At 44.6% G+C, this 19,785-nt stretch overlaps 1 protein-coding gene across 1 annotated transcript in view; it reads left to right on the top strand.

Annotated features, from left to right (window-relative positions):
• The window catches only part of ADAMTS15 (ADAM metallopeptidase with thrombospondin type 1 motif 15), an 85,464-nt gene extending 65,934 nt beyond the window's left edge, over positions 1 to 19,530 (top strand). Inside the window, exons 5-8 of the mRNA XM_082273857.1 lie at positions 5,466 to 5,643; positions 8,190 to 8,365; positions 10,346 to 10,521; positions 17,801 to 19,530. Of these exons, the coding sequence (XP_082129983.1) occupies positions 5,466 to 5,643; positions 8,190 to 8,365; positions 10,346 to 10,521; positions 17,801 to 18,542 (1,272 nt within the window). The 3' untranslated portion in view covers positions 18,543 to 19,530. The remainder of the gene's footprint in view (positions 1 to 5,465; positions 5,644 to 8,189; positions 8,366 to 10,345; positions 10,522 to 17,800) is intronic.
• The last annotated feature ends 255 nt before the right edge of the window (positions 19,531 to 19,785 follow it).

Below are 19,785 nucleotides of genomic sequence, written 5' to 3'. Positions count from 1 at the left end.
GAATATAATGGGGGTATTATTATACAACAGAGTAGAATATAATGAGGTATTAGAATACAGCAGAGTATGACATGATGAGGTATTAGAATACAGCAGAGTATGACATAATGAGGTATTAGAATACAGCAGAGTATGACATAACATAGTTACATAGTAGGTGAGGTTGAATAAAGACAATAGTCCATCCAGTTCAACCTGTGTAGGTGTGTGTGGCTGTACTCATCTCACATACCCCTGAATGTTCTGATCCTTGAGATGTAAGTCTAAGAGTCTTTTGAAAGCCACCATACTACCCGCAGAAACCACCTCTTGTGGTAGAGAATTCCACAATCTTGTAGCCCTAACAGTAAAGAACCCCCCACGTTGCCTGTGGTTAAAACGCTTCTCCTCTAATCGCATTGTATGCCCTCGAGTCCTCATGCATTCCCTTCGAATGAACAGCTTTTTTTCTAAGCTGGGATCCCCATTAAGATATTTATAAATTGCTATCATGTCCCCCCTCAGACGTCTCTTCTCCAGGGAGAATAAATCGAGCGATTGTAGACGCTCTTCATAGTCAAGGTCCTCCAATCCCCTAATTAGTTTAGTTGCCCTTCTCTGGACTCTCTCCAGCTCCAACACATCCCTCCTGAGGACTGGCGACCAGAACTGGACAGAATACTCCAGATGCGGTCGGACCAGAGTTTTATAAAGTGGAAGGATTATAGTCTTATCTCTGGAATACATCCCTTTCTTTATGCATGCTAATATTCTGCTGGCTTTGGCAGCTGCCGCTTGACATTGCATGCTGTTGCCTAATCTATCATCAACCAAGACTCCCAGATCCTTCTCCATTTTTGATTCCCCCAAGGGTTCCCCTCCTAACGTGTATTGTGTTTTTATGTTTTTAGTCCCCAAGTGCAAAACCTTACACTTCTCCACGTTAAACCTCATTTGCCATGTCGTTGCCCACTCTGTAATTTTGTCCAGGTCATTCTGTAGGATATCTGCTTCATGCTGTGCAGTTATTGCCCTGGCCAATTTTGTGTCATCTGCAAAAACTGATAACGCACTACTGATCCCGTCCTCAATGCTGTTTATGAATAAATTGAACAAGGTTGGTCCCAGGACTGAGCCCTGGGGCACCCCGCTTACAACCTCAGACCAGTCTGAGTATGCGCTGTTTATTACCACCCTTTGGACACGCCCTTTAAGCCAATTCCGTATCCAAGAGCAAACTCTGCTGTCGATACCTGCAGACCTTATTTTATAAATTAAGCGCTTGTGGGGAACTGTATCAAACGCCTTAGCGAAATCCAAGTACACCACATCCACTGGTCTCCCCCTATCTAGCTAACCGCTTACCTCCTCGTAGAATGCTAAGAGATTGGTTTGACAAGAACGCCCATTTGTAAACCCGTGCTGATTACTGCTGATGATGTTGTTGTCTTTAGCAAACTCTACGATATAGTCCCTTATCATCCCCTCCAGAAGTTTACATACTATTGATGTCAAACTGACAGGCCTATAATTTCCCGGTATATGCCTCTGGCCCTTTTTGAATATCGGAATCACGTTAGCTTTCTTCCAATCCCCTGGTACATCTCCTGTCCTAATACTGTCAGCAAAGATCAGGAACAGTGGTCTGGATATAACCTTACTGAGTTCCTTGAGTACTCTCGGATGTACGCCATCCGGGCCTGGCAGCTGGGGGAGGGTGCATGCTCCAGCTCTGCCACCCCTGATTTGATAACGAGGTATTAGAATAGAGCAGAGTATGACATAACGAGGTATTAGAATAGAGCAGAGTATGACATAATGAGGTATTAGAATATAGCAGAGTATGACATAATGAGGTATTAGAATAGAGCAGAGTATGACATAATGAGGTATTAGAATACAGCAGAGTATGACATAATGAGGTATTAGAATACAGCAGAGTATGACATAATGCGGTATTAGAATAGAGCAGAGTATGACATAATGAGGTATTAGAATACAGCAGAGTATGACATAATGAGGTATTAGAATACAGCAGAGTATGACATAATGCGGTATTAGAATAGAGCAGAGTATGACATAATGCGGTATTAGAATAGAGCAGAGTATGACATAATGCGGTATTAGAATAGAGCAGAGTATGACATAATGAGGTATTAGAATACAGCAGAGTATGACATAATGAGGTATTAGAATAGAGCAGAGTATGACATAATGAGGTATTAGAATACAGCAGAGTATGACATAATGAGGTATTAGAATATTTCTGGGGTGAATAGGCCCTTAGAATACAGCATAGTATTACATATGAGGACATTGTAATATAGCACGAGATAACACAAACTTGCACAGTTGATTCTTGCCATACAACATGAAGGTGACGCTGATCAGTGATTGGTCCATGTGTAGATGGAAGATGACTCTATGTATACATTCTCCTGGGTTATTAATGGTTGTTTTATTCTATCTGCTGTGTCCATGAATGTCACTAGAGGAAAATAATCTTCCTTAGACGCATCTATTACAAGCTGCGATCATTTTCACATCTGTTCCTGTTTGTACGTTCAGTCATTACTATGAGTTATGAGAAGAGAGTATATATCCTGCCCATCATCCTCTCCAGCTGCAACATCAAACACATTTACTGCTTTCCACGCATGTACGCTCACATACATCTCTGCTGTGTTTTATAGACTCAAGACATTAAGGACAGGGATATGCCCCCCTCAGTCCATGACCCAATGCGTGTGACCTTCAGTATACAGTGCTGCTCCTCCTACCATCATAGGGACAGGTTTCCTCCATTCTTTTTACCAATTATTTCACTACCGCAGTCACTTACATTTTATAGTCCCATACAGCCCCCCAGGGATGGATTACAATAAACACAGTGAAATAACGTTTAATATAACCCCCTGGAGTATTACACCTACACTGTGATAGCAGTTCTTCAATTAAATTTATCTGTAGCATGAGCTCCGCCCTGCTTTCTGTGCCCCTCCCACAATGGGGAGATTTCTCCACAGATGTTGGTGTCTCTGCCCCTCCCACAATGGTGAGATTTCCTGCAGAAGGTTGTGTCTCTGCCCCTCCCACAATGGTGAGATTTCCTGCAGTAGTTTGTGTCTCTGCCCCTCCCACAATGGTAGCATTTCCCTACAGTAGTTTGTGTCTCTGCCCCTCCCACAATGGTGAGATTTCCCGCAGTAGGTTGTCTCTGCCCCTCCCACAATGGTGAGATTTCCTGCAGAAGGTTGTGTCTCTGCCCCTCCCACAATGGTGAGATTTCCTGTAGTAGTTTGTGTCTCTGCCCCTCCCACAATGGTAACCTTTTCCTACAGTAGTTTGTGTCTTTGCCCCTCCCACAATGGTGAGATTTCCTGCAGTAGTTTGTGTCTCTGCCCCGCCCACAATACGGAGATTTCCTGCAGAAGGTTGTGTCTCTGCTTCTTCCACAATGGGGGAGAGTTCTATTTTTTACCTTTAAGTGTTTCTTCTGGTGGCTGTTCTCCAGCAAAAAAAAAAAAAAAATCAGCAGCTACAAATCCTGTAGATGCTGACTTAGTAAATGGCCACTTACCTGTCCAGGGATCCAGCGCCGTCCTCACCCAGGCTGGTTCTTTACCAGCCTTTCCCAACTCTTATGCTGCTTTTGGCTGCACAGCTGGCTGGGACCAGTAACGTGTCCTAGAAGACTGCGGGGAAGGAGGAGGAGAGAAGAACTGGGAGTGAGTACCGGTCAAAACTAGGTACCTACCTGCTCTCTACCCATAAAAGTCAAATATGGCAGGGGAAGAGGGGAGGAGAACTTCCAATCTTAAATGGAATTCTACTTTACCTACTTGCCATTCACCCACCGTCAAATGACAGTGGAGCGGTGCGACTCTCGTTCTGGGAGGACCTCCTATGACGGTGCCGTAGAACGGCCCCTCTTGCACGCCCGTGGGGGTGTGCAGCGCAGCGATCACGGCCACGCCGTGTTCCTAGGACACGGCGCAACACTGATCCTGGTAAAGAGCCAATGACGTCGCTCTTTACCCGTGTTTTCTGCTGTGTCCAAATCAGCCGGTCACATGTAAATGAGGAAGTGCCGTTTATCGGCTCTCGTCGCCTCGCGCTGTCAGAGTGTGTGGCGAGGAGAGCCGATTGGCGGCTCCTCCTCAAAGGGAGTCCAGGACAAGTAATCATAGCACTGATCATCAGTGCCCTGATTACAGTAAAGAAAAAACAATGCCCATAAGTGACACTCATCAATGACACCAACCAATGCCCATCAGTGACACCAATCAGTGACCTCAAACAGTGCCCACAATCAGTGCCCATTAGTGATGCCAGTCAGTGCTCATCAGTGTATGCTCATCTGTGCTGCCCATCAGTGCAGCCTGTCAGTGCCCATCAGTGCCTGCTCAGCTGTGCTGCCCATCAGTGCCGCCTGTCAGTGCCCATCAGTGTCCCCCATCAGTGCCGCCTATCGGTGCTCATAAGTGCCACCTATCAGTGCGGCATATTAGTGCCTCCTCATCAGTGCCACCTCATAAGTGCCCAAAAGTGCAACCTCATCAGTGCCCATAAGTGCCAAGTCATCAGTGCTAATCAGTGCAGTCTATCAGTGCCCATCAGTGCCGCCTCATAAGCGCACATCAGTGAAGGAGAAAAATTATTTATTTTCAAAATTTACTGACAGAAATTAAGAAAAACTTTTTTTTTTCTCAAAAATTTCTCTTTTTTTCTTTTTTGTAAAAAATAAAAAACCAAGCGGTGATTAAATACCACCAAAAGAAAGCTCTATTTGTGTGAAAAAAATGATAAAAATTTAATTTGGGTACAGTGTTGCACGACCGCGCAATTGTCATTCAAAATGTGACAGCACTGAAAGCTGAAAATTGGCCTGGGCAGGAAGGGGGTGAAAGTGCCCGGTATTGAAGTAGTTAAATGCTACAAAAATGTAATATTTTCCTATAGAGTGCAGACCAGCATCTGCCGCGTGCGCTGTCATTTATTGCGTTATCATCAAGGATGCTGCCAGATCCATTCCCTATAGGGCCGGGCACAGCCTGTCCTGTGTCTGTCTGTACATCTCACTGCCATGAAAGGTAAATAGGATCCCTCAGGTGGGATGAAGATGTGTTCCTCTGTGTTGGCCAGAGATGTCATGTTCCATAGCAATGTCCTTGGCACCTCCTGTGATAAATAAATATCTGTGCCCCTTCCTCCTCCGCCTGTGGACCTGCTCACACATGTAAGGGGGATTGGGTAATAATGGAAATGTTTCATAGCACAGCACAACCTCCAGCTTCTATCACACCAACATGTGCTGCGGCATTCATTGTACACTGAACACAGGGGTGCCATGGTCCTGAGGGTAGCATTGGTGGTGGGGGGGCGTAAAGGTAGGAGGATGGAAATGACACATCATGGTGTAATAATGACATCATGTCTGCTTGGAACTGATTATCGCTTAATTCTGTATTTCATCCTATGTCTAGGTGGATGGGTCTTGGGGGAAGTGGACCCCCTATGGACAGTGCTCCAGGACATGTGGTGGAGGGGTTCAGCTGGCAAAGAGAGAATGCAAGAACCCAGAACCATCGCACGGAGGGACCTTCTGTGAGGGTCTACGGGTCAAATACAGATCCTGCTCATTGAATCCCTGTCCCGATACAGGTGAGTGTCCTCTCCCGTCTATTACTGACACATTACTTACTGACCCCTCCCATCTATTACTGACACATTACATACTGACCCCTACCATCTATTACTGACACATTACTTACTGACCCCTCCCATCTATTACTGACACATTACATACTGACCCCTACCATCTATTACTGACACATTACATACTGACCCCTACCATCTATTACTGACACATTACATACTGACCCCTACCATCTATTACTGACACATTACATACTGACCCCTACCATCTATTACTGACACATTACATACTGACCCCTACCGTCTATTACTGACACATTACATACTGGCCTCTCCCGTCTATTACTGACACATTACATACTGACCCCTACCATCTATTACTGACACATTACTTACTGACCCCTCCCATCTATTACTGACACATTGCATACTGACCCCTACCATCTATTACTGACACATTACATACTGACCCCTACCATCTATTACTGACACATTACATACTGACCTCTACCATCTATTACTGACACATTACATACTGACCCCTACCATCTATTACTGACACTTTATTTTACTGACCCCTACCATCTATTACTGACACATTACTTACTGACCCCTACCATCTATTACTGACACATTACTGACCCTTCTCATCTATTAGTGACACATTCAATACTGACCCCTCCTGTCTATTACTGACACATTACATACTGACCCCTACCATCTATTACTGACACATTACATACTGACCCCTACCATCTATTACTGACAATTTATTTACTGACCCCTACCATCTATTACTGACACATTACTTACTGACTCCTCACATCTATTACTGACACATTACTGACCCTTCTCATCTATTATTGACACATTACATACTGACCCCTCCTGTCTATTACTGACACATTACATACTGACCCCTACCATCTATTACTGACACTTTATTTACTGACCCCTACCATCTATTACTGACACATTACTTACTGACTCCTCACATCTATTACTGACACTTTATATACTGACCCCTACCATCTATTACTGACACATTACTTACTGACCCCTCCCATCTATTACTGACACATTACTGACCCTTCTCATCTATTAGTGACACATTACATACTGACCCCTCCCATCCATTACTGACACATTACTGACCCTTCTCATCTATCAGTGACACATTACATACTGACCCCTCCCATCTATTACTGACACTTTATATACTGACCCCTACCATCTATTACTGACACATTACTTACTGACCCCTCCCATCTATTACTGACACATTACATACTGACCCCTCCCATCTATTACTGACACATTACTGACCCTTCCCATCTATTACTGACAAATTACATACTAACCCCTCCTGTCTATTACTGACACATTACATACTGACCCCTCCCATCTATTACTGACACATTACTTACTGACCCCTCCTGTCTATTACTGACACATTACTGACCCTTCTCATCTATTATTGACACATTACATACACACCCCTCCCGTCTATTACTGACACATTACATACTGACCCCTCCCATCTATTGCTGACACTTTATTTACTGACCCCTACCATCTATTACTGACACATTACTTACTGACTCCTCACATCTATTAGTGACACTTTATATACTGACCCCTACCATCTATTACTGACACATTACTTACTGACCCCTCCCATCTATTACTGACACATTACTGTCCCTTCTCATCTATTAGTGACACATTACATACTGACCCCTCCCATCCATTACTGACACATTACTGACCCTTCTCATCTATCAGTGACACATTACATACTGACCCCTCCCATCTATTAATGACACTTTATATACTGACCCCTACCATCTATTACTGACACATTACTTACTGACCCCTCCCATCTATTACTGACACATTACATACTGACCCCTACCATCTATTACTGACAAATTACATACTAACCCCGCCTGTCTATTACTGACACATTACTGACCCTTCTCATCTATTAGTGACACATTACATACTGACCCCTCCCGTCTATTACTGACACATTACATACTGGCCTCTCCTGTCTATTATTGACACATTATATCACCCTTCCTATCTATTACTGACACGTTATATACTGACCCCTCCCATTTATTATTGACACATTACATACTGACCCCTCCCATCTATTGCTGACACATTACATACTGACCCCTCCCATCTATTGCTGACACAAATTAAATACTGACCCCCTACCATCTATTGCTGACACAAATTAAATACTGACCCCCTACCATCTATTACTGACACATTACATACTGACCCCTACCATCTATTACTGACACATTACATACTGACCCCTACCATCTATTACTGACACATTATAACACCCCTCCTATCTATTATTGGCACATGACATACTGACCCCTCCCATTTAATACTGACAAATTACATATTGACCCCTCCCATCTATTACTGACACATTAAATACTGACCTCTCCCATCTGTTACTGGCACATTGCTCTGTCATCATCGTCAGTGAGTTTTCTCCCCCTATAGTATACAGTAATTCTGTATTCCAGGTAAAGGCTTCCGGGAGGAGCAATGTGAAAATTTCAATGGTTACAACCACAGCACCAATCGACTGACATCCACAGTAGGCTGGGTCCCCAAATACTCCGGAGTGTCCGCAAGAGACAAGTGCAAGCTGATCTGCAGAGCCAATGGCACCGGCTACTTCTACGTCCTGGCACCCAAGGTTGGTACCCTAAAGGACGGAGACTGTACAGACAGACAGACAGACAGACAGATGTGGTGGAGTGGAGGCATCTGTGTAAAAGTTGTTTATCTGCTGACATAAAAAAGAAGATGGCAGACAAATCCTTAAAGTGGTGCTTTACTCTCTCAATCAACATTGACTATTTTTATGCTGCTGATATTAGTAAATAGATAGGAAAGTGTGTTACATTTTTTTTTTTTTACAATTTTTCAGTTACTTCCTGGATTCCAGGCCTAGGCCAAAATTATGTCATACATCCCAGGAGTCTTCAGGAGGGGAGGATGGGGTTTCTCTGTTAAGCACACCCTCGTTTCTGCATGCATGAGCTAAAGACAGATGGATTCCAGGAAGTAAATGCTACATGAATCATCTGCCCATAGTTAATTCTGGTGAAACCCAGGTGTCACTCCACCCTTAGTAGAATGTTCTCACTCCACCCTTAGTAGAATGTTCTCACTCCACCTTTTACATTCACCATAATATATAATACATAAAGTCCAGCAAGGATGGTGGGAGACACTCATAATGGGCACAGAAGTTGTGCAGACCTGGGGACTCAGCACAGGGATGATGGGAACCCCTCAAAATGGGTGCGGCAGATGTACAAACCCAGGAACTTAGCTCAAGGATGGTGGGAACCCCTCATAATAGGTGCAGCAGGTGTACAGGCCTGGGAACGCAGCTCAGGGATAGTGGGAACCCCTCATAATAGGTACAGCAGGTGTACAGACTTGGGAACTCAGTGCAGGAATGGTGGGAATCCCCCATAATAGGTATGGCAGGTGTACAGCCCCCCAGAACTCAGCACGGGGATGGTGGAAATCCCTCATAATAGGTACTCAGATGTACAGACCGGGAACCTCAGCTCAGAGATGGCGGGAACCCCTCATAATAGATGCAGCAGGTGTACAGACCTGGGAACTCAGCTCAGGGGTGGTGGGAACCCCTCATAATAGATGCAGCAGGTGTACAGACCCGAACCTCAGCTCAGGGATGGCGGGAACCCCTCATAATAGATGTAGCAGGTGTACAGACCTGGGAACTCAGCTCAGGGGTGGTGGGAACTCCTCATAATAGATGCAGCAGGTGTACAGACCCGAACCTCAGCTCAGGGATGGCGGGAACCCCTCATAATAGATGTAGCAGGTGTACAGACCTGGGAACTCAGCTCAGGGATAGTGGGAACCCCTCATAATAGGTGCAGCAGGTGTACAGACCTGGGAACTCAGCTCAGGGGTGGTGGGAACCCCTCATAATAGGTGCAGCAGGTGTACAGACCTGGGAACTCAGCTCAGGGGTGGTGGGAACTCCTCATAATAGGTGCAGCAGGTGTACAGACCTGGGAACTCAGCTCAGGGGTGGTGGGAACTCCTCATAATAGATGCAGCAGGTGTACAGACCCGAACCTCAGCTCAGGGATGGCGGGAACCCCTCATAATAGATGCAGCAGGTGTACAGACCCGAACCTCAGCTCAGGGATGGTGGGAACCCCTCATAATAGATGTAGCAGGTGTACAGACCTGGGAACTCAGCTCAGGGGTGGTGGGAACTCCTCATAATAGGTGCAGCAGGTGTACAGACTCGGGAGCTCTGCTCGGGGATGTGGAAACCCCTCATAATCGGTACAGCAAGTGTACAGACCCAGAGACTAAGTGCAGGGATGGTGGGAATTCACCATAATAGGTATGGCAGATGTACAGACCCGGGAACTCAGCTCAGGGATGGTGGGAACCCCTCACAATAGGTACAGCAGGTGTGCAGACCCAGGAATTCAGCACAGAGATATTACCAGTCCTTGATAGATAGAAGAGATGGATGTTTGGTGAAATGGCTCCTTAGATATTCAGTAAATGTCTAAAAAATGAATATTCTTGCAGTTCATTTCTAGGTGTCACTAATGCTGACTGCTGTGCGTTTCCTGGCTCTTTTCATTATAACACTGATATTCTGTCCTAACAGGTAGTAGATGGGACGGCATGTGCACCGGACTCCACATCAGTCTGTGTACAGGGAAAGTGTATTAAAGCCGGCTGTGACGGGCAGCTGGGCTCCAAGAAGAAATTCGACAAATGCAGAGTGTGCGGAGGGGACAATAAAAGCTGCAAGAAGGTGTCCGGACTCTTCACTAAACCCATGTGAGTGCCAATGGGAGCCAGAGAAGCTGCTTAAACTGATGTTCCAGCTGGGGAAAAATATATATAAATATATAGACATTTACCTGCCCAATTTCCGGATCAGTTGCCGGGTGCTTCTGCCGCCATTCATTGTAAGGGAAACCGGCAGTGAAGCCTTTCAGCTCCACAGCCCGGTTCCCTACTGCACATGCGTGAAGCGCGCTGCACTTTCTATTTGGCCCAGGGGCAGGGGAAGGAGGAGGGGGGCCGAACTTCTGGGCGACGCCATCTCCTGGAAGTGGGGAAGGGTACCTGTCAAAAACAGGTACCCGCTTCCCCCTCCCCTCTGAAAGGTGCCAAATGTGGCACGGAGGGGGGGGGGGGGGGAAGCAGATTGGTGGAAGTTCCACTGTTGGGTGGAACTCTGCTTTAATAAACGATGCCAAAATTCTGACACATTCACCACCCCCACAACAGATCCATTCTCACAAGCAAACGCTGAGTACACATAGGGCACTTTGTGGATAATGCGACTCCCCTTATCACATATATGCAAAGCCACCAGAGGAAAAGGGTTGAAAGTAAAGCACTGACACCTGTATACACTGAGAGGAACTGTCTCATTTTTTTGTAGAGTTGGAAGTTGCTAGAGATTGTCTAAAGCAGTGGTCTCCAACTGTGGGTCACAGGGCAGATACGACCCTTTGCTTATGTTTATCTGGCCCTTGGAGAACTATTCCTCTTACTGACACCAACAATGAGGCATCATTCCATCCACTAACACCAACAGCTGGGCATAATTGCTCCCACTGACACCCAATGATGGGGCATTATCCCTCCCACTGATACCAATGATGGGGCATTATCCCTCCCACTGATACCAATGATGGGGCACTATCCCTCCCACTGATACCAATGATGTACACTATTTCTCCCATTCATCCAAACGATGGGACACTATTCCTCCCATTGATACCAATGATGGGGCACAATTCCTCCCACTGATACCAATGACGAGGCTGATGCCAATGATGGAACATTATTACTCGCATTGATCCCAACAATGGGGCACTATTCCTACCATTGATCCCAATGATGGGCACTATTCCTCCCATTGATGCCAACAGTGGGGCACGATTCCTCCCACTGACACCAATGATAGGGTGCTATTTTTCTCACGGATATCAAATATGGGGCACTATACCTTCCACTGACACCAACAATGGGGCACTATTAAAATATTTTTTTACTCACACCGACCACCTAGCCTGAGACATTCATTACTCCCACCAATGCTGGCGCATTTTCTACTTGAAGATTGCAGATTTGAAGATTCACATGTATAAAGTCTGATGAGAGTACCAAACAAACAGTCTGAGGATCCAGAAACATTTGAAAATCATTATTAGTTAACAAATGACAACATAGAACAGCCAACACAATTTGGGTGCTCAAAGAACTCCCTCTACATCAAGAATTAAACATAATGAATAATTATGAGGATTTAAAGAGGGCATAATCACCAGGGTTTCATTATTTGCGGTGTAGAGATCCATGTATACTCCACAAATAATTATTCCTGGTGAATATGCTATTCTTGAGTCCTCATAATTAGCCAATGGGGGGGATTTTCTAAAACCGTTGCACACAGAATCTGGTGCAACTGGGCATAGTAACCAATCTGCTTCCAGGTTTTATTTGTCAAAACCTAATCGAACAAGCTGAAGTTAGAACCTGATTGGTTACTATGCACAGCTGCACCATATTTTGTGTGCTCCAGTTATAGTAAACCCTCCCCCCCCCCCCCCCCATTATGTTTAACCACTGATCAATGGGAAGGTCTTCGAGCCGCAGAAACATGTAGAGCAGGGGTAATTGTGTGTGAACCAGGCAGGGACTTTACAAGCACGATTTTCATAAAACACATTTTATTGAAGAATATTTAGATTAAAATCTACAATGGGGATGCATATATTTCAATGCGAAATTTGACATGTACAAATCATGATAAGCACAAAAAGACAAAAAGAAAATATCATAAAAAATCCTACTACATATTAGGATATGCACTGGTGGATATTTGCGATGCTCGACATGTTGCGCTTTATGTATAAAGCTTCATCAGGAGCTAAACATGACTCTGTATAGAATTTGTAGTAGCATGGGCCGGATTAGAGGGCCCATCACATTGAGTTTAACGAGGAAGGTGATCAATTAGGCAGTTGGATTCCAAAAATCAAAGGATTGTAGAGCAAAAAGAGACTAGTAATAAAACTCGCTGGTTTGTAAATCCAGCTAAGCCTGCAGACTAAGCCATACAACGCCTGAGTTTATAGGGTCTGCAATATGTAGCTATAGAGAAAGCCCCACAAAGGAGCGCTGCTTTGCGCAGGGTAAGAACGGGTTATACAGCCTAAGATTCCAGGTGCGTGTGATCACCTCGCTCGCACCCAGAGCAGGGGTGTCAAACTAAATTTAATCGTGGGCCGCATCAGCATTATGATTGCCCTCAAAAGGGCTGGTTGCATCTGTAAGACTAGATGTAAAGAGCATTCCCTACCCTTACATAAGATGTCAAGAGCCTCTCCACCATCAAAAGTTGAGTCCCCCACCCTCCCTTACATCACAGTGCACCTCCCTTACCTTGTGGTGCTGCTGGGAGAAGAAGCTGGAGGCATTGCTGGAAAGCAGAAAGTATAAGGTCTGGAGGAGGACTGGAGCTCTCCTGCAGCTACAGGAGAGGTGCAAGGGCCACAAAAAATGGCCTGGAGGGCCGGATTCAGCCCGCGGGCCTTGCGTTTGACACCTGTGATGTATGTAGAGTGTTATGCTGTCATTTGTGAACTCTCAGACTGTCCCTTTGGCACTCTTATTAAACTTTATGACTATAAGGGAGGTGACAGAACAGAAATATTGAAGAGTATAGTTGGAAGATCCAGCTCCATATCAATGGTTTGGCAGTCCAGAATTATTTATTTCATTTTGAAAATCCAAGGTAAAGATTCAACAAATTTCGGCTTTTTTGTTACAGTACCATTTTTATCAGGGCTTTCAACTCCTAGTTTACAACTAAAACTGGTGGAATGGTGGAGGTGAGGGCTGTCCAGGACTTCTCATGTCAGGAGAAGATCACGGATTGTACAATCCCCTCAGAGCTGACAATCAGTGTAGAAGTGAGTAGAGAGGACTCCGACAGTGTCAGAATTGCAGCAGTTTTTGGAAGAATATCCTTCTAGTCTGCAGAGAAATGTTGAGTCAAACAAGTGCTGTTCACACCTACATTGTGTTCAAAACATTCTTATCTTGCCAGGATCCTCAGCCAAAAACCACTGAATCTGATCCTCTGATCCGACCATTCTGTAGCCTTTCTCATCCGCTGGACTCTTATCTAAGCTGAAGGCTTGCTGTGAATAATGTCCGATCAGCATTTCTTCACCACATAATAAAATCTTCCCTACCTTTGTCTTATTGTGAGAGTTGTGTGCCAAATGTTCCCTCACATAAATCTGACTCTACTGTGCCCACATCCTCCCCACCCCAGAAATTTGTATTCGCACATAGTACAGAGAAACTCCATTCTTCTTCAGACAGATGCAGAGAACCTACTTCGCAAATATAATACTGTCAAAGGCTGGGCTTTTGCTGAGATTAATTTAGGTGGAACAAGGATAGTTGCTGAAAATTATACCGGGGGCCAGGAGGAACATAGAAAGCCAGATGTGGCCCTTTGATTTCCTTTATTTGGTCCTTGGGACACTATTTCTCCCACTAATATGAAACACTATTCCTCCCACTGACACCAATGATGGGGCACTATTCCTCCCACTGATACCCATGATGGGGCACTATTCTTCCTCCCACTGACACCAATGATGGGGCACTATTCCTCCCACTGACACCCATGATGGGACACTATTCCTCCCACTGACACCAATGATGGGGCACTATTCCTCCCACTGACACCCATGATGGGACACTATTCCTCCAACTGACACCAATGATGGGGCACTATTCCTCCCACTGACACCAATGATGGGGCACTATTCCTCCCACTGACACCAATGATGGGGCACTATTCCTCCCACTGACACCCATGATGGGACACTATTCCTCCAACTGACACCAATGATGGGGCACTATTCATCCCACTGGCGCCAATGACGAGGCACTATTCATCTCACTGACATGATGGGGCATTATTCCCCCTATAGACACCAATGATGGGGCACTGTTCTTCCCACTGACACCAAGGATGGGGCACTATTCCTCCCACCGCCACCAATGATGGGGCACTATTCCTGCCACTGACACCAATAATAGGGCACTATTCCTCCCACTGACACCAAGGATGGGTCACTATTCCTCCCACTGCCACCAATGATGGGGCACTATTCCTGCTACTGACACCAAAGATGGGGCACTATTCCTCCCACTACCACCAAATATAGGGCACTATTCCTCCCACTGACACCAATGATGGGGCACTATTCCTCCCATTACCACCAATAATAGGGCACAATTCCTCCCACTGACACCAATGATGGCGCACTATTCCTCCCACAACCACCAATAATAGGGCACTATTCCTCCCACTGACACCAATGATGGGGCACTATTCCTCCCACTGACACCCATGATGGGACACTATTCCTCCAACTGACACCAATGATGGGGCACTATTCATCCCACTGGCGCCAATGACGAGGCACTATTCCTCTCACTGACATGATGGGGCATTATTCCCCCTATAGACACCAATGATGGGGCACTGTTCTTCCCACTGACACCAAGGATGGGGCACTATTCCTCCCACCGCCACCAATGATGGGGCACTATTCCTGCCACTAACACCAATAATAGGGCACTATTCCTCCCACTGACACCAAGGATGGGTCACTATTCCTCCCACTGCCACCAATGATGGGGCACTATTCCTGCTACTGACACCAATGATGGGGCACTATTCCTCCCACTACCACCAAATATAGGGCACTATTCCTCCCACTGACACCAATGATGGGGCACTATTCCTCCCTCTGCCACAAACGATGAAGCACTATTCCTCACATTTACACCAATGATGGGGTACAATTCCTTCCACTGACACCAATGCAAAGTAACTATTCTTCTCACTGACACAATCAATACCATTTTTTACTTCCACTGGCCACAGTCCAGCCCCCCTAACGTATATAAGGCAGTAAATTAGCCCTTTTTTTTGAAAGTTTGGAGACTCCTGGTCTAGATGCAGCCTAAATATAGAGCCCTTTATCCAACTATACATCCAGAGCTGCTGATTCATAGCACAGATACAGCTTAAACACGGAGCCATTTATCCAACCCTCCACCCAGAGTTTATGGTTTATAGCCGAGTTAAAGCTTTAAGAAGAATTCCAGGTATTAAAGCGAAGTTTCAGTCCCCCAAATCATTATTTTTTTAAACACTCTGCTGTAATTGCTTACACTTATACTGCAACATTTAGATAATGTCATACATTTGTTCCTTTTATTTTATGTTAAAATAGTTGAAAACTGACTAGATCTCGGAAGCAGGCAGGTTTCATCTCTACTGTGGGCATCTGAAGCCCTCTTCTCTTAATTTCTGGGATTCGGTGCAGCTGGCTTCCCAGCATGCACCTCCCGATCTTACGCCTGCGCAGTAATGCTACTGCGCGGCCCTCTCTTCCTGACAGGTTGTCACAGCAATGGCGGTGTCAGTGAAAATTCCCACCCTGTTGCTATAGCAACCTGTCAATCAGGACATCCCAGTCCTCTCATTCACGTCATTTCAGGTCCGGAATTCACGTGAGATTTCGGTATTAGGGGATTCCCATGAACTCCTGGGATAGATGACGCCAATATCCCAGGAGTCCATGGGAATCGCCTAGTTACGTCATCGTCTAGGTGGCTGAGCCACAAGTGCTCCACACTACATGGAAAGAAAGGTATTTAAAAAAAATATATATATATTTGCCATTTTAAATATAGAGGAGGATGGGAGATTAATCTCAAATAAAAAAAAAAATGGGTGGAACTCCGCTTTAAGATTTTATACATAGTTACATTGGTCTAGTTTGGACCAATGTAACTATGTATATACTATACCTGACCGATAGCCCTGGAAGCTGGAAATCCCTAAAGTACACACTGCTACTCCAGGGATCTCCAATAGCTCCCATTGTCCCACGGTGAGCGCAGAGGCACTGAATTAATGCAAAGTGTTCTCTGATTGGACGAGGTGGAAGGCATGACATTACCACCTAGCCTCTCCACCTTGTCTAACCTGAGAATGCCCTGCATTCATTAGAAAATTACAAAGCATCCTCTCAATGGCACCCATGCCAAGTGGCCAACCTCCTGTGTTTAGAATGCAGTAGGGCCGCCGCTCTGCACAGTAGATTAGTGGAGTGGTGGTGTCTACTTCAGTGATTTCCAGCTTCCAGGGGTATCAGTCAGGGATGGTATATACATAGTTACATTGGTCCTACCTGGACCAATATAACCATGTAAAAAATATCTATACCTGGAATTCATCTTTGAATATGTATTTTATTTTAGAGTGGCATTGATATTCTATAGAGACAGTGTTATGCATACTTACTGCATGGGATTTGTAAAGCAAGAACATAAAGCACCCAATGGGGATCTCACGTATAGAGGGAATAAGTGTGGGTGAATCACCAATTACTTATTGCACCACATCCCGTATATATATAAAAGTTGAGTCAGGTACGTATTAGGGATTTTTCAGGTGCTTTTCATCAAACAACACTTGATTCATTAAAAGATCATAGTTTATTTTGAACATCATTAAAACCTTTTGATTTGTACAAGAAAAATTGTACAAGAAAAATAAGAAAGAAGTATACGTATACACATTAGAACCTTATATCATACAGTTCCCTCTTGGCATGACTATGTTTTGATGGCAAAATCCCAACATGTTTCACCCTCTGGGCTTCTTCAGGGGATATATTTGTCAATTGCAGGTCATACCATTTTACCAAGTAAACATATAGTGTAAGTATGCATATCAGCAAGGAAATGTTATATTCACGATGTATCATTTACATGCTTACCCCACAGATATTAATATATTACTTAGAAAGATAACTTGAGAACATTCTGCTGTCATCCAACCCAGTAATGGGGTTCTCAGTTTCTTTCTCTCAGGTTGCTTGAGAGAAATAAAATGAAGCCTGGCTGGTTGTTCATTATCTAAAAAAGACAAATTTTCACTTTGATAAATAATACTTGATACTGTTGCTTGAAGTAATATCTTATGTTCTCTCATACACAGACATGGTTACAACTTTGTGGTCACTGTTCCGGCCGGTGCTAGCAACCTGGATGTGAGACAACGTGGGTATAAAGGCCTAATCAGTGATGACAACTACTTAGCAGTGAAGAACTCCCAGGGTCGCTACCTGCTGAATGGGAATTACATTGTGTCTGCGGTGGAGCGCGACATTCCGATACGTGGCAGCCTGCTGAAGTACAGCGGTACGGGGACTTCAGTGGAGGCCTTACAGGCAATCAACAACATACAAGAGGCATTGACCATAGAAGTATTATGTGTTGGCAAAATGACCCCTCCACGTCTCCGGTACACCTACTACATCCCCAGAGAAAAGAGAGACAATTCTGCTGGACAAATAATAAGTAACAACCTGGCTGCTCTGCCCCCTCCCCCTCCAAGGCCCAAACCACAGTCTCAGTGGTCGACCGGCAACTGGGGAGAATGTTCAGTCACCTGTGGCAACGGGCAGCAGACTCGAATAGTGGAATGTCGCGACCCCTGGGAACATCTGGCATCTGACTGCCCGGCCTCTCTTCGTCCACCAGTGATAAGGACCTGTGGTGACCCGTGCCCCATGTGGGAGGCTGGAGAGTGGACAAGCTGTTCAAAGGCCTGTGGCAGGGGGTTCAGGAGGCGGCAGCTGAGGTGCAGTGCAGGCGGAGGAGTAACTTTACCCAGAGAGCACTGTAAGTTAAAGAGAAAACCTCAGGAGCTAGACTTTTGTATGGTTCGACCGTGTTAATGCAGGGGGGGTAAAAAAAAAAAAACTGATGACAAATCTAGAACTTCCTCCAGGCCCGGAGTGGAGGGGATGTGCCAAAATAAATCCATCACCCAAATACCCGGAGCACCACGTCCAATGACCAAAGAATCTACTGTTACATTCTGATGGTAACGGCAGTAATAGTGAACTAAGGGACATTTGAAGTCTAATTGCTTTGCACTTTCTCTTCGTGGGTCTATGTCCGTTGTGTCCGTTTTCCATGTTGGCAAGTCTAGCGTTCCTTCCAGGATGCAGACTGTATTGTAGAAATGGATTTTCCTAAAGAGTTTTAGACTGGAGCTTTTTCTAAAGACAGTAGAGAAAAAGTTTTCTCCAATTTTTATATTTTTGTAAGAAGTGTTCTAATGAAAAAGTGCTCATCTTACCCCTAATTAATGGATCAGATTATGTGATTCATTTTTAAATCTGGACTTTAAAATAAGACATAGAACTCTTGCACTGGGGCCACAGGAGTACTTTTTCTTGGAACAGTTTTCATATATAAGGGTCTTTATATTTTGTCACTGGAACGATCCAACATACGGGCTTAAGTGTCTTGTATCCTCCTAAAGGTCTGAGCCCTTTTCTGATAACTCCGAGAAGTCAGTATCTTGTGTACTGTGCTGAATTCTCTGTCACAGCAGAACTGGGACCTCATACGCAATATACAGTCAATCCAGTATATTAGAACATGATGATATATAATGGTGCAGCTATTATTTCCATGGCAGGATTAGATGGTCAGAAAGCTGGTAAACCGGAGGATTCTTCAGAGCCCTGGAAACATTTAGGGGCCTATTTAGAAAGATCCACAAAATAATTTCTTCTCATTTTCCGCCCTTTTATCTGTTTCACTGCCAAATTCCAGCTGATTTTCCCTCAGTTCTTAAAGTCCGACATGGGAAGTTATAAGGAAGTGCAGTGCAAAACTTTTTTTGATTGGTTTAAAAAAAAGCAAAGAGAAAAAAAAAAAGTTGCATAATTAAACCTGCTTCTTCAAATGGGACTTTAAAGGTAACAATGAATTAAATATAGCGAATTAATTTTCTAAAATATTTTAGAAAATTAATTCGCTATATTTAATTCATTGTTACCTTTAAAGTCCCATTTGAAGAAGGGGGTTTTTCCTCAAAACCTTGTTTCAGGGATTATGGTAACACCATACCTTCCAGTTGTCTACATAACTTTATATGCATAATTAAACCTGAACTCCTGGTATGAT

This window comes from Pelophylax lessonae (genome assembly GCF_965119305.1).
Source record: "Pelophylax lessonae genome assembly, chromosome: 12".
NCBI classification, from domain to species: domain Eukaryota; kingdom Metazoa; phylum Chordata; class Amphibia; order Anura; family Ranidae; genus Pelophylax; species Pelophylax lessonae.
The sequence above is the reverse complement of the archived record's forward strand: the minus strand, read 5'-3'. Positions and strand labels throughout refer to the sequence as shown.